This window comes from Typopeltis vanoorti, chromosome 3 (assembly GCF_054136105.1).
Source record: "Typopeltis vanoorti isolate ZY-2024b chromosome 3, IOZ_Tvanoo_1.0, whole genome shotgun sequence".
NCBI classification, from domain to species: domain Eukaryota; kingdom Metazoa; phylum Arthropoda; class Arachnida; order Uropygi; family Thelyphonidae; genus Typopeltis; species Typopeltis vanoorti.
The window spans coordinates 128481374-128497727 of NC_143551.1; the positions used below are offsets into that span (position 1 = coordinate 128481374).

Below are 16354 nucleotides of genomic sequence, written 5' to 3' on the forward strand. Positions count from 1 at the left end.
GGATTAGTGGAGGAAACTTCTCCAGTAATAATAGTAAACCCAACTTTAAATAGAATTTTGAGAATCAGTTGAATTAATTGAGTTAGAATTCTTGAATTGATGGTATTCTATGCTTTATAACCTATTCTTTTGGACAGCTGAAATATATTTTATTTATAATGTAGGATTTGGACACAGTGGATAATGGAATTATTGAACATCTTGTTCCTGAAATACAGAAAGAGGATTGGGATATCATAATAGCTCATTTTCTTGGGGTGGATCACTGTGGCCATAAATATGGACCATCTCACCCAGAAATGGCAAGGAAACTTACAGAAATGGACAAAATAATAAGGTTGAGTTGAAGCTCTTTAGATTTTGTTGTATATTAAATAGAATGCATTAGAGATGTTTTTTTAAATTCATATAAAGGTATTTTCCTTACATTTGCACTTTTAAAAATGGAATCTTTAATATAAATTTTGGAATGTATATGCAGTATGTAGACTTTTTTTTATATACATGGTGTTCATTTATTTTAGTAAAAAAAAAAAACAGCATTGTACATTTTAAATATGCTTAAAACACACACATATATATTAATCTGACCTGGTTGCCAAAGTGGATAGCTTAACTGTCCTTCAACCAGTGGACTGCAGGTTCAAATCCTGCTATGGACATTGATGTTCATAAATGTTTTTAGGTGGTAGATAAATGTCATTGCTTGGTGTGAAATTGCTTATTGGAGATCTGAAGTGGCTTGAAAATATTCTTGTTTCCAGAATTAGCCAGGTGTCCAGATTATCTAAATCTTAGTCTGCCCATGGTACTACCTTGATGTGTTAATAGGTTTATAACCTTTCATAGGAGGGATTGACATAAATATATATCTTCATAGTTCAGTCAGTATCAATAATGCACTTCGGTCAGAAAGATCTTGGTTTGAGTGGCATTTATGGTGTGATGTAAAAAGTTTTTCGACTGATGATAGCCTCTCCTATGCAAAGGTGGAAGAATTTTTGCTTCAGGAAACTCGTGTTTTTTTTTGTCTTGCAAAACTGACGAACTGGCTTGAGAATAAATACATGAAATTGATAGATACAAGCAAACTGTGCTTGTAGGATTAACTGCCCTATCAAAGCATTAACTAGGATTTTGGCTATGATAGGCCATTGAGCATAATGTGTAAGATGATAATGATATCTTCATCTTTCCCTTACTTGTTAAGTCTTCATGGCCTGTCATTGCCAGGTAACCAGACTTTCTAGAAACATAATTAATGCTATGATTAGGGTGGTTAATTCTGTCTACATAATCTTTCTGGTGGTAAAGCTTATATGTTGGTTATTCTTAATGGAAATACTTAAGGAAATCAATAATGTATACTATATTAATTAGAAAAAACTTTTAATTAATACTTCCAATATTTTGGCAAAGTCAAATTGTCATCATCTAGGAACAATGAATAAATTGATATGTGCATGCAGGCACTATATAAGGTAAACATGACTGAAGTAGAAACAATAAAAACAAGTCCGAAACCCTAAATAGCACTCCATAGTGGGCTGGGATGGATGTTCTTGGCTATTGGGCTGAAACTCACAGGATGAGTGCTTTTGCAGATTTGAGGCAGTTTCATATTTATTGAGGTTTGGATAGTTCTTTACGTCTGAGGCAGATTACAGGAAAAATTTTTGTATTTGAATTATTTGCACAGTACGGTGGCATTTTTTCATTGTATTTTATGGTGTGTGTCCAAGTCATGGTCAGCAAGTTTCTAGTGTCCGTAGTGGTGGAACTGGATGTAGTCTTTGTGATCGACAATTCATAAGTCGGTTGTGGTATTACAACTGCATGGTACCTGGTAGACACCTGGCAGGTCTTGTGACTGTGGCTGGTCTTTGGAGGAGCAAATATAGAATGCCAATTTTTATGTGGTCTGTAAGTGTTTATAAAGCTGCATAATCTTTTTAGAATAATTTTTCAGTTTTTCAGATGTACCTCGGATCCATGGGGTGGTAATAGATTTGGTATGGTCTCTGTTCTCGAAGGGTAGTGGGGAGAGAAGTGTGGTTTTGAAGTTTCAGCTTAGTCACTTGCTGCTGAGCTGAATGCTGATCTCTGGATGTTTCTTTCAGATGTACCCTTCAGCTACTAAAGAATTTCAAAAAAAGTTAAAAAGTCAGCATCATCTGTAAATTTGAAAAAATTTAAAAATTCTACTTCTAAGCCTCAACAACTGCTCGGGGGAAAAAAAACTGTGATAAACCTGTCGTTTGTTGTGCTCAAGCCAGAAGCTGTTGGTGCACTAATTCATGGCCAGATCTGTGTAATCATACCTGAAAAAAAAAAAAAATAAATAAAAAGTACCTGCTGAAGAAATTATGATATAGATCAAAAGAGAGATTCACAGCCTTCCCACTCATTTGGCAAACATGAAGAATAACAAAAGAATTATAATTATGAAAGTGGATAAGGAAAATGCCATTGTAGTTCTTAACCAACATAATTACACACAAGCTTAGCTCTGCTTAAGGATTGCTCCAATTACCACCCTTTGAACTATGATCCACAGATAAGAGCTCTCCACAGTCTGCTTTAAAAAGTTACCAAGAGGTAACCTTTTTAAATAAATAAACATAAACCATACAATTCTCCCTCCTCCAAGATGTGGACTGCATTAAATCCTTAAACAGAATGTGTCATTATTCCCTGTTGTGGATGCCATTGATTCATCCACGTACAAACTAGCCAAACTGGCTACCCAATATACTGGCAGCATCTCTTCACATATTAAAAACTCTGTCCACTTTAAGGTCAGTATAGAAAACCTAACTCTCCAACACACACTTAAATAATGGTGAGTTTTGACATCTTCTCTCTGTTCACATGTTCTACTGAAGGATACCTTATTCAAGCACAATTTCAACCCGATATCTCAGCCTTGTTTAAGTTCACCATGAACTTGGGCTGTTTCATTTGTTAAGGAAAATTCTACAAACAAATAGAGGGGACAACCATGGTATCTCCACTTTCTTCCTCTCAACCTAGCAAACTACGTCATGGAAACCTTTAAGATAAAGCCTTAACCTCTGTCCGCATGAACCTACAGTCTGGCTGCACTATGTTTGTGATGTGTTCTCCATTTGTCCACACATCTCCGAGGCTCTTAATAGCTTCCTAACACATCTTAATAACCAGCAGCACTTCAGGATCTACTTCATCTTGGAGGGGGGGGGTCTCTCCTTCCTTAGATACCTTAATTATATGCCAATCTGATGGATCCTTGGCATTTTCAATTTGCAGTACCCCCCCCCCCCCTACACACACACAGGCATTCACCAACAGTCATCTCCTCCAGCAGCATAGCTCTGATAATAATGCCTCACCACTGAACTTAAACATATTCACAAAATCTTCTTAGCCACTGGCTATAATCTCTACCAAATCCAAAGAATATTAACTCCCTCCCCCCTCCCTCCAGAATAGAGACTATACTAAATTTGTTACCATCCCATATATCTGAGGCATATCTGAAAAACTGACAAAAATTCTAAAAAAAAAGTACAGCTTTATAACCACTTATAGACCATAGTACAGCTTTATAACCACTTTAGACTATATAAAAAATTGGCATCCCTTGTTTGCTCCCTCAAAGATCAGACATAGTACCTTGATCTGCTAGGTGTCTACCAGGTACAAGGCAGTTGTAATCTATCTAATTATGGCCAAACAGGCAGGACAGCCAATCAAATTGCCGAGCACAAATATTATGTCTGGTTCCATCACTATATCCATTCAAGGCTTGTTGATCATGCTTTGAACACCCATTGCAAGATTGATTTAAAAAAAGGCCACCTTATTCCACAGGAGCAAATTCAAATATGTAAGACTTTTCCTGTAATCTGACTCATTTCTAAGGAACTACCTGAACCTTAATCAATGTTATATGAAATTGCCTCAAATCTGCAAAGCACTCATCCTGAGAACTTGAGCCCACCATGCAAGAATACCCATCTCTACCCATTCAGGGGCATATTTAGGACTTTAGACTTACTTTTGTTGTTTCTGCTTCAGTCATACTCACCTTATGTAATGCACATGTCAGTTTGTTCATTGGTCCCTGATGATGATGATGATGGTAGTTTGACTATGCTAAAATAGTGGAAATATTAAAAGTTTTTACTAATTAATATATACTATATATTGTTAATTTCCTTAAGTATTTCTGTTATCTATATAATGTTTTACATAAATAAAATTCTCAATCTAGAATCTTCTAGATACATTCTTGATATTCAGCTAGTATGAGACTAGCTAACTCACCTTCATTTGGAAAATCTTTACGAACGCCCTTTGTTCTAGATGGGATTCGAGTGCGAGTCTTTCCATCCACAGGCTATGGAGGCTTGTGTGTTTAAATATAATGCTCATGACAGTGTTTCACAGTAAATAAATTCTGACAGTATTTCAGAATTTGTTTACTGTGTTGCTTATGTTGTAGAGGCATTCTGGATTTTAAAGGAATAATTCTCATAACTAGTTTATTCATGAAATAGTTCAAGGTAAATTCTGATCTGCCCAAATCTATCTGCTGTTGTATTAGTAACATGCATTGGTTGCCTACAAGTGAACAGCACTCCTCATTCACTTAAGTTCATATTTTTTCCATAGACGATACAATCTCTAAGCTCATATTTTTTCCCATTTCCTATGGACGTTTGTTTCATCATGCTTTATGCTAATTTTGCATTTCAACTTAGAGTGATTATCTGCGATCCTATCCTATCCTACTCATCCATCCATCCATCCATCCATCCATCCATCCAAGGATGGGTTGAGTCCCCTATTGAGGGGAGGGCCTGCAACTAATTAGTGTAGCCAGGTCACCACTCCTTGATGCACTCCCCCCCCTCTCCCAGGGCAGTATTCTTGGCTGTAGTCTGTGTGTGTTCACTGGGCCACCAGTTTGTCTGTTTGGGATGAAAAACCTGAGTTTCCAGGTGAGTGAAAAAAAAAACCTGTCCCTATATGAGACTGGCTAACACATGTTTAGTCAAAAGACACCAGATAAAGGTTCCTCACATCACTGATGGGAATTGAACCCAGGTCTTTCTGACCAAAGGGGCTTCATCTCTACTGACTTGAGCTACGGAGGCCCCTTATCTGCTATACTACGATATAAACAAAACAGTTGTGCTAAGCAAAGAGTGCCTGCATAGTGCAGTTTGAAGAATACCATGCTCTGATTTTTTTTTTTTTTTAAATCTCTGTATGAGACTAGCTAACTCACCTTCATTTGAAATGGATTAGGTAACTATAAACCCTGCTTGAAGAGACCAAACATGAAACTTTTTTCAAGACCATTTCAGACATTCACTAAGCATTCATTTCAATTTCAATGATTTTTTTTTTTTTTTAAATTTCAATGAGTTTCACACTGAAATTCACAAACATCTCTGCCTGTAGTGAGATTTGAATCCATTGTCTGTAGATTAGCAATGGATATGAAGCTTACGGAGGCAGGTACGACCATCTTATGAGACTAGTGTAATGCTTTTGGTTTTAATATAATTTCTTCTGTGAAATGCTTGTGTTCTCTGCCTGGTTTGTCTGTTTAGCAGTATGAAAACTCTTCCACCTCCATATGAGACTGGCTAACTGACTTGAAGTTAAAAAAGTCCTTATAAAGATTCTTCACATCCTAGATGTAGTGGCGATTATAATCGCCACTACATCTAGGATGTGAATTCTATATTGAGAATCCAAATAAATATTACTTCTTTCTCATTAATTGAGAAAGAAGTAATATTTATTTGTTAATAAATGCATGCATTTATAGGCATTCCATTTAGGATTTTATTTTTGTAGACAGAAGACGTTTTAAGCTTGTGCGGCAATAATTGAGCTTTGCATTGTGTATCGAATGCCGACGCTAGTCAAGCTACCTTAGCTTGATCGGTTGTGGGAGCATCCAGGTTCTCGCTTCAGCACTGTGATTTCTTGCGTGTGCATAGCTATTTCCGCTCTCTCCACGTCATCTCACCCTATTGCTTAAACATGGGCCATACACATCAAAGTAGCTCTAGCCAGTGAGCTTCAGCCAGCCTTTACAGGTGTGCGTGTTGCTTGGGAAAATTAAGTTACAACCAACTTTTTTATGACGATGTTATTGACCAGTTCATAAAAAAGAACCATAGGATAGAATTTGTATTCAAATAGCTAAATTGAAAAAGATAGAATATCATTTGTAAAATAAATGTTGTATTTGTATGATTAACTGTGCATAAATTTCTAAATACAGATAACCCTCGTATAATGTGATACTTACACAACGTGGTCTACAAATTGTAGTAACCCTTTATCTTTTCATATGTTTTTTACTGCCTGACTTAAAAATCAAATTTTATCTTCGTTAATTTTGTGTCTGCCTGTATCCTGCATGTAATTATAAGTAGCGAATTTATATTAGGGGAAATACCCTGTAGCACGCATGTACCTCAATTGTTTACCGTATAAAACGTTTATTGTTGAAAATTGTCCTCGTTTCTGCCAGGAAAATACATTAAAAATCATAAGCGTGTTCATCTCAAGACGAACACTTTATTTTCTCGTGAGTTACATACAATATGTAATACTTGCTTTTTTGTGTAAAAAAATTATTTTTATAGTAATGGCCACAAACTGTAACGAAAGGGAAAAACCAACATTGAAAACAAAATTAATTTCTCTTGAAGGAAAAAATTCAAAATCTTGGATCGGTTGAAAAATGGAGAAAAACTAGGAGTTTTTGCAGGGACTTTAAATTTAAATGAATCAACAATTCAAACAATCAAACAAAATGAACATAAAATCCGAGAAAGTGTTTATTGCTGGATCAACGGTAAGTGCAAAGCGCGTTGCTCGTGTATGCGATATTCTAATGGAAAAATGGAGAAATCTAATGATTTCGATAGAAGATTGCACCTCAAAAGAAAATTCTTATGGATGGAAATCTTATTAAACAAAAAGCTCTCAAAGTTTATAAACATTTATAGTGCAGACCAAGTGCTCAATGTGAATGAATCCGGTTATATTGGGAAAAAAATGCAAAAACGCACTTATATTTCGAAAAATGAAAGATCAGCTCCTGGATTCAAGGTTTCCAAAGATAGAATTACTCTACTATTTTGTAGTAATGCATCAGGTGATTCCATGACAAACAGTGTTTATTAATCCTATCCTCAAATCCTCGTGCTATGAAAGATTAAAATATGCACTATTTTATTTTGCCTAAAACATTTATGCATTATGTGCAATGAAGTTTAAGTACAATTTGTAATTTTTATACTATGTATTTGTTTCATAGTTTGTTTTCTTAACTTACATGAATTACCTGAATTAAATAAAAATATATTTTTGTTGGATATGTCATTGTTGTTTATATAATTAAAAAAAAAAAACGATTTCAGAACATAACCCTACTTTTTCTATGTGATTTGAGGCTCGCATAATGCGATTTATATAACACGGCATTTCTGCAGAACCTAACATCTGTGTTATACGTGGGTTACCTGTATATAGTTTTAAATGGTCAGTAATTCATTATTCCGCTAATCAGACTTCAATCACACCTCTCATTCCCTGAATGATAAGAAGAGCAAGCGTGAATTTCAAGACCAGCATTCGCCCCTGTAGATGAGGTTTGATCCTGGTCTTTCCATTGTTAATGAACTGTAGCCAAACCAGCAGAAATGCTAGAAATCATAGAAAGATCCATGTTTAGTGTTGTCTAAGACACAGGAAACATTTTAAAAAGTTTTTTCAGATGAAAGTGAGTTAGCTAGAGGTGGCAGGTTTTTCCTCACTCCGGGTGTGACATGCTCTCCTCGTCACAATAACGTACTAACCAAGGAATACAATTCATATATGATTCACTTGCCTCATAATTCATAAGTGCTTCCTTGTATGGAATATGCTAACACTGTTAACAATGGAAAACACAGATCATTAATTATTATTTTTATGGCTATTTTTTGCCTCTATTCATTTAGGAGTGTCCCTTATTTTAAAAACATTGGCTTTTTACTCAAGAATTCTTAGGGCATTCTAAGTGTATTTTCAAGGTAAATATATGCAGACTAATAGAGGAAGAAATTTTGTGCATACCTCGTTTAGATGTTAAGTTGTCTTCGTTCTCCATACTTCTGCTGTTAGGCTGTTAAAAGGGGGGGGGGGAAGAGGAAATGTGGGGGGGTTCAGCAAGGTGGGAAAATTAATTAGAAAACCTAGGTTTTTTAAAAATAATATACATACATACATATATATATATATATATATATATATATATATATATATATATATATATATATATATTATTATATTTAAGGGCCCTTCTTTGGGGAAGGGTTTTATGGGAAACGGGCCGGGAGAGCGTTAATGGGGGGTGCGAGCTGTTTCGATTGTGCTATTGTCATTGCAACATTTCGGGATAAGTGTAGGGCTATGTCATGTTGGCTTGGTGTATCTGCCTTTGAGGAGCTTGTGTTATCGCTTATTGGTTGGGGTCATGACCTAATTTTTATGTTGTGGAGCTTCCAACACGAGGAGATTAGGTAGGGTCTGACGTTAATTGAGTTTTCGTCACATTTTATGGCTATCGTTTCTGATATTCTAAGCATTGTTTCATTGTCTTGTTTGTGTGTTGTTATTATGACCTTGTCTATTTGCTGGGTATGTTTCTGTTCAAGCATGTGAACTGCTATTTCTGTCTTCCCTGTACTCTGTAATCTATTTCTCTTTTTGATGTTGCGTTTTTTTGTGTTGAAATGTTCTGGAATAGGGATGTTACAGTCACAGAAGTGTTCTTGTAGTCTAGCCCATAAAGACCTGATGGTAGAATCTGTATAGGTGATATCACAGTCTTTTTGGCAAGGAAATTTGTAAACTACATTGTGGTGTTCTAATATTTCTCTGTGTACGAGAGATTTAGTGGGTTTTAGGAGAGTTGCTAATTTTTGCTTCGTGGCGAATACTAATTTATAGTCCCTGTGTTTGAAAATGTATTTGTAGGCTTTGTATGTGTTCTGGATGTATGGCAGTTTGATAACTTTTTTGTGTTGGGAAGTCTGTTTTGGTTGTAGGATTGTTTAGACAGTATTTTGCTGTTCTGTTTGCGTAATTTATTAGTTGTGTGGGATAGTTGATGGTATGGAGGTAGTTTCCGATATGCATGGATTTGTGGTATATTTTCGTGGCTGTTTTGTTGTTTGTTTTGATTATCATCAGGTTTAAGAAATTGATGGATTTGTTCTGTTCAGTTTCCATGGTGAATTTTAGTCTGTTGCTGTAATTGTTAAGGGGTGCTTGTAAGGTGGTGATGTGTGTTGGTTCTCCAATGCATAGAATGTCATCCACGTGTCTGCCATAAAAAGTGATGCCAGGGGGAGGGAAGGTTGGAGTTGGAGTGATTCTGTGTATGCTAGGAATAATTCTGCTAGTTGGCCACTGATGTTTTGCCCCATAGAGAGACCGAAAATTTGAACATACATGTTGTTGTTGAACTTAAAGAAGTTAGCCGATATTATGAGTTTGATCAAGTTTATGATGTCATTAGGTGTTAATTTTGTGTGTGTGTGCAGGGTGTGGCCCACTGTGAGTAGTGTGTGTACGATGTCTAACGTTCTGGGGACATCCACGTTAGTGTATAATGAAGTTGCATCCAGTGAGGTGAGGATGTCTTCCCAGGATAAAGTTACGTTATTTATTTTCTGGAATACGTCATCTGTATTTTTTATCATAGAGTTTTGGCCTTGTAATAAGTTTAGCTATGAATTTTGATAATGGTGCTGTGGTGGTGTTGTATGAGATTATAGGCTGTATCGGGTAACCGTCTTTGTGGGTTTTGATGTTCCCAAACATATAAAGGCTGTGGGGTGTTGTGTTTTTCATTGTGGTTTTGTCACTCTTCTTTTGATTTTTTAAGATGTGTAGGGTGCTGTTGATTTGTTTTATGAGGTCGGGGGCGGGATCATTTTAGATATTTTGGTAGGTGTGTGTTGGTCGTTTAAGACGGCCGTTATTTTGTTGTGGTAATCGGTTTGGTTGATGATGACTACTGTATCCCCTTTGTCTGCTTTTGTGAACATTATATTCGGGTTCATTTTTAAAGATAATAGGGCTTTTTGTAAGTTGGGTTTCACTATTATTTTACTATTTATGATGTTTATTTTCTGGAATATAGTATCTCTGTTTGAATCATTTTCAAGTTTTGCTTGGACTTCGATAATGATGTCTTCAGTCAAAGTCCAAGCAAAACTTGAAAAGATAGTAGAAGAGAAAAGAATGTTTCTTTTCTACTTCTTATAATCCATTTCCACCAGTGTGGTTCTGTGCCCTCCACTTTTGAATTCCAAAATGCTATACTTTTATATTCAAATATAATCCAGGTGGAGATAATGCTGTGATCAATGTGGCAGGGCTTGAGATGAGAATAGAGGTAGGTGAACTGAAGGTGTTTAGGATATTAAGAAACCTCAATGTGTTATGGAAATATGCAAAATAAATGGCTGTGACTCTAACCAGACTGTTTAATTTGACCATGTAGAGTCTCAGCACCTTGTAGAGTGCTGAAGGAGAAATGGTTCCATTACACAAAAGAAGAACCAATTATGGTACTCATGGTTTTAGAGGGTGAGGAAGTGGGAAGATCAAGATATTTAGTGGGATGGTTGCTGTAGGCCAAGAACTGGGGGGAGGAGTAGTAGTAGTTAGGGAATTAAGTTTGCAAGTGCAAAAACAGGTGATCATTATGAAAGAATTTAACTGCAGCAGTATAAATTTGATGCATTATTAATGTTCAATCCCATGTACTATCAAATCAAAATGACAAATGATATATACTGTCATCAGCAAAAATGTGGATAGGATTTGAGGTTAGTTTGTAGGTAAAAGTACAGAACCCTGGGATACTCCAGCATTGGTGAGGGAATGAAGAAAGGAAGCCATCTACTATGACATGCAGTGAATAACTAGAGAAGAAATTGCAATCCATTTTCAAAAGATAGATGGACTATATGATGGTAATTTCGTAAGTAGGCCTTCGGAAAGTAATGGCATCTATTATAAATAGATGCATTTTATAAATAAAATATTATAAAATTTTCTATTTTGTAATATTTTTTACAGGTAATTTTCTTAAGGTGCATTAATTATGCAACCTACATAATTGTGATAATGCATTAGTAATTGCTTAATTGTTAATCAGTTAAGGGGGAAAAAAAGCTAATACACTTCATTTTCTCTCTCTCTCTCATTTTAGGTTAACAGCTGATGAAATGGACAAGAAAACAGTATTATTTGTATTGGGAGATCATGGAATGACTAAGTTAGGTGATCATGGAGGTGATAGCAATGATGAATTGACATCAGCTTTGTTTGTTTATAGCAAAAGTTTGTCGAAAGAAAACATACCATCAGTATGTATAATTATGCTTTTTTTTTTTTTTAATTTAAAATATTAACATGGGAATACTCCAGATGCATTTGAACATTTTTAATCTATACATTATCAAAAAGAATTGAGTGTTTCATTTCCATTCTTACAGAAAAAAATCAGAAATTATCTGTTCAGTATCATAAAAATCATTATCATCAAATTCCTGACATGTACCCTCAAGGGGTGTACAGGATATGATAGTACTGCAAGAAAAACTTACACCATTGCTAACTTCCTGCCTACAATTTTCCTCCAAATCAATCTGTTATCTGTTAAGACTTCAACATTATCAGATCTTATATTTCTATCTTCTAAGGCACTTTTTACTGTATCAATCCACCTATATCTTGGTCTTTCTCTGGGTCTTTTTCCTGCCAAACTGGCAAAGAACACTTATTTTGTTAATCTTTCCTCTCCCATTCTATTTAACTGACCACCTGAGATTAGCTCTGCTAACACATTCCTGGATGCTAACAATATTCTTTCCTAATATCCTAATTTTTAATGACATTGCCATTGATGCCATCTGTTCACCCCTCTAATCTTTCTCCGGACTCTCATATTCTGTGGTCTCTAGTCTTTGGTCAAGTGTTTCATTTCTAACCCAGCTCTCAGATCCATAAGTTAAAATTGGTTTGATTTGAACTGTTTTATATACAGCTAATTTAGTGTTCCGACTAATTTCTTTCTTATTCCATATGAATTTATTCAGTTGGCTTCCTACCATACCAGCTTTGTTGATTCTGTTGTCTATTTCCATATTTACTTGACCATCTTCACTAAAAATCATGCCTAAGTAACTGAAATGTTTTCTTTGTTCTATAGGTTCTCCATTCAAAATGCAGTTGATATTTTCAATGCTTCTGCCTATTTTCTTGTCTTTGTCTTGTTATTGCTGACCTTCATACCAAATCTATTACAAGAATTGTTCAATTTAGTCAGGGAATCTTGCAGACTTGTAGCAGATTTATTTAGAAGTATAACATCATCTGCATAGAGTAAAGAGCTGAGATTAGCTCTCCAATTTTGATATCAGGCTTAATACCACTTTCCTTCATAATGTGATCCATATAGATAATAAATAACAGAGGGAATAATGTACATCCTTGTCTGACACCAGATTTAACATAAAACCATCTTCCTCTACTTCCTTTAATTCTAATTGCTGATTTACAACTCAAATAAAGACTAAATATTGCTTCACATAATGCTCCATTGACACCTTATAACTGTAGCACTTTGAACAGCTTCTCTCTTGGCACCCTGTCATATGCCTTTTCCATATCTACCAAACTTAAATACAGATCTTTGTTTTATTTCCATGATTTCTCAACCATTTGTCGTAAAGTGAAAATCTGATCCTGACAGCTTCTATTTGGCCTGAATCCAGCTTGTTCTTCACCAAGCGTCCCTTCCACAAATCTTCTCAACCATTTCTCAAGTATACGTGCATAAATCTTACCAGGAACACTCAGTAGGGGAAATGCTTCTGTAATTCTGACATTCAGTTTTATTTCTCTTTTTATAAATGGGTACTATGAGAGCTCTACTCCAATCATCTGGAATTCATCCCTCTGTCCAGGCCTTCTGAATTGTGCAGTGCAGCCACTGTAAGACTTTTATATCTCCATACTTGAGCATTTCTGGTCGAATATCATCTACTCCTCCTCCTGCCTTTCCACATTTCAGGCCTTTGATGGCTTTTTCTGCTTAGAGTATGGATATGTATTCTGACTGCATGCCTGTTGAGTGGTTTTTACCACTGTGTTATCACTGCTTGTTTCATTTCAACAACAACCTCCAGAATACCTTTCCACCTTCTTGATATTTATTTTCCATGTTCTTACTAAAGTCTTCCAGTGACTTTTGTTTAGTTAGTTTTACAGAGTGTTTAGCTTTCTTACATTTGTCTCTGTATTCTCTAAAAGCACAAGCTAACTTATTTGCCAGGAACTTTTGATATGCTTTATTCTTTTCCTTCACTTCCTGATTTTTCTGTCCTTGCTGACAACCTCACCACATGCCTCTCTGGCTGAATCAATCAATTTTTTCTTCAGGATTTGTCACTGACTCTCCGAGGCTTGGTTCCTGTTCTCAAACTCTTTCATTTTTTCTTGAATAATGTTTGTGTATTTTAGTCGACAGTTTACATATGACAGCTGCTGAACTTTTATTTGCTTTAAAACTTTCTTACATGCTCTTCTTTTCAGTATGAAATTCAATTTTATCAAGACTAAATGATGATCACTTCCAATTTCAAATTCTCTGTACACTTTTCTTTTCACCACCACCGATACCACTGGTACTGACCTCATATCAGAAATATGTGTAAAATTTCAGAAATAAATGCAAGACTGTACAAAGAAACTTAAATTTAATCTAGAATTTTCTCAATTTTTTCTCTTGTTTCAATTGATAATACAGCTAATTTAGTGTCTCAGAAAAGCAAGCTGATCAGTGGTGTTCCTCAGGATTCTATTTTTGGGCTTCTGCTGTTTAACTTATTTGTTAATATTTCATGGTGGACAGAATTATAAGAAGCATTGGTGATATTAATTCCCTTCAGGAAGATTTGAATAAATTTTTAGCTTTTACAAATGAGTGTAGCTGTAGTTTTAATTCTTTGTAAATGTAAGGTGCTGCATTTTGGTGTGCAAAGATATAAGGCTGTGTCGTGTATTGGGTTTAGTGTGAGATTTGGGTTCTGGGTGCGATGGTTGATAGTAGGCGAAAGTTCAGAGTGGTCCAATTCAAAATATTGCAGAGATGGCACATCATATTGCTGCTATAATAAGGATTATTGACAAATTATAATAAAAAGATGGTTGTGCCACTGTGCAAGGCATTGGTTAGAACAGGCTGTTGTGCACAAATTTGGTCTCCTAGTTTTCATTGTGATGTGAAAATACTGGGTAAGGTTCAGAGATGAATAATAAAGGCATTATCAGGACTTTGGAATGCAGATTATGCAGAGAGGGTGAGGGAATGTAAATTGCATAGTTTGGTGGTGGAGAGAAGGAAAAGCGGTAATATGATAGAATTGTTTGTTAGTTAGGATATTTTACTAGATTAATATAGAGTGTATAATTAAACAGAATTGGAGGGTGAGAAGAGAAGAATGAAAGGATATCTCTGGAAGTGTTAAAGGTGTAGAGAACAAGGGTGTAAGGAGAAGTTTTTTTTTTTATGTGGATGTTGGTAGATGACTGGAACCCATTACCAGAATGCAGGGAGTGTAAATGAGTTTAAGGGTCCACATGATCGACAGGTTACTAGTTAAATGGGCTCCACATAATGCATCTGTCACAAATAATTTAGCCTGGATTCAAATATAATAATGAAAATTATTTTAAATTAAGGTAATTTAACACAGTCAACTTTCACTTTCTTTAGTGCTTCAGCAAATTTATGTGCTATCAAAAACTACTGAAAAGTCAACATAAAATCCATATCTACAGCTGTTTTAAACTTGTGATTCTTAACAGCGATAATCAAAATTTCACTCTAATGAATTGCATTTATTATTATTATTATTCTCATCATCATTATCACAACACCTCCATGGAGTCAAAAAAAGATGATTGAAACTGTGCTTAACCTCATTCACATTTCTGCACTCACCACACTCTCAAGCAATGCATTCCATTCACCATCTACTCTTCATGCAGAGAGAGAGAGAGAGAGAGAGCTCCTCATATAGCTGGGTGGCTTCTTGTTCTTTCTCCCCCTACTCTATGAAAAATCTCCTCTGCATTAATCTGGAAACAAGTTAATAACCCTTCACCGACTTATACATTCAATCATATCTATTCTCCTTCTGATATTCACAAAGCTCTGCAAATTTCATTTCCTCAATCTGCTTTCATATCTTATATTCCAGAGACCTAGCTGTGAATCTTCTCTCGACCTATTAAGATATCTTTGTCCTCTTGAAAACCAGGAAACTAAATCTGTACACGGTAGTCCATAAGCAGTCTGATCAAAGCTTTAAATGGAATTATAACCTATGAATTAAAGATGCCAAGAAATTATATTCTTGGTTTAATCCTTTTTCCAAATGAAAGCAAACTGTGTTTGAACATGGGGTATCTTCACAACTGTCTACTTGTATATAGAAGTTAATTGACTTCACATCAATTGCCTTAGTATATCTCATAATGCAAAGCAATACATGTACATAGAGGCTAACCATAAACTCTTTGCTTTTGCATACCAAGCTCCCAATATTGCCATAATCCATTCTGATGTTCTCATAGTTTTAGGGTCATGTACCCTCAAGGGGTGTACAGGATATGATAGTACTACATGAAAAATTTACATCATTACTAACTTCCTATCTACAATTTTCCTCCAAATCAGTCTGTTACTTGTCAGGACTCCATCATTATCAGATCTTATATTTCTATCATCTAAGGCACTTTGTACCGTATCAATCCATCTATTTCTTGGTCTGGTCTTCCTGTGGGTATTTTCCTGCCAACCTGGCAGAGAACACTTGTTTTCCTAATCTTTCCTCACCCATTCTGTTCAAGTGACCATACCACCTGAGATTAGCTCTGCTAACACATTCCTGGATGCTGACAATGTCAAGTTCTTTCCTAATATCCTCGTTTTTAATATGATATTGCCGATGCTATCTGTTCATGCCTCTAATCTTTCTCAGGACTCTCGTATCTTTGGTCAAGTGTTTTACTTTTGACTCAGATCCATAAGTTAAAACTGGTTTGAACACTGTCTTGTATACAGCTAATTTAGTGTTCCGACTAATTTCTCTCTTATTCCATGTGAATTTATTCAGTTGACTTCCTGCCATACCAGCTTTATTGATTCTGTTGTCTATTTCCATATTTAATTTACCATCTTCACTAAAAATCTTGCCTAAGTAGGTGAAATGTT

At 35.5% G+C, this 16354-nt stretch overlaps 1 protein-coding gene across 1 annotated transcript in view; it reads left to right on the forward strand.

The window, feature by feature from the left end:
* The window catches only part of PIG-O (phosphatidylinositol glycan anchor biosynthesis class O), a 151359-nt gene that overhangs the window by 42247 nt on the left and 92758 nt on the right, over positions 1-16354 (forward strand). Inside the window, exons 2-3 of the mRNA XM_090415991.1 lie at positions 165-337; positions 11282-11438. Coding sequence (XP_090272117.1) covers positions 165-337; positions 11282-11438 — 330 coding nt within the window. The remainder of the gene's footprint in view (positions 1-164; positions 338-11281; positions 11439-16354) is intronic.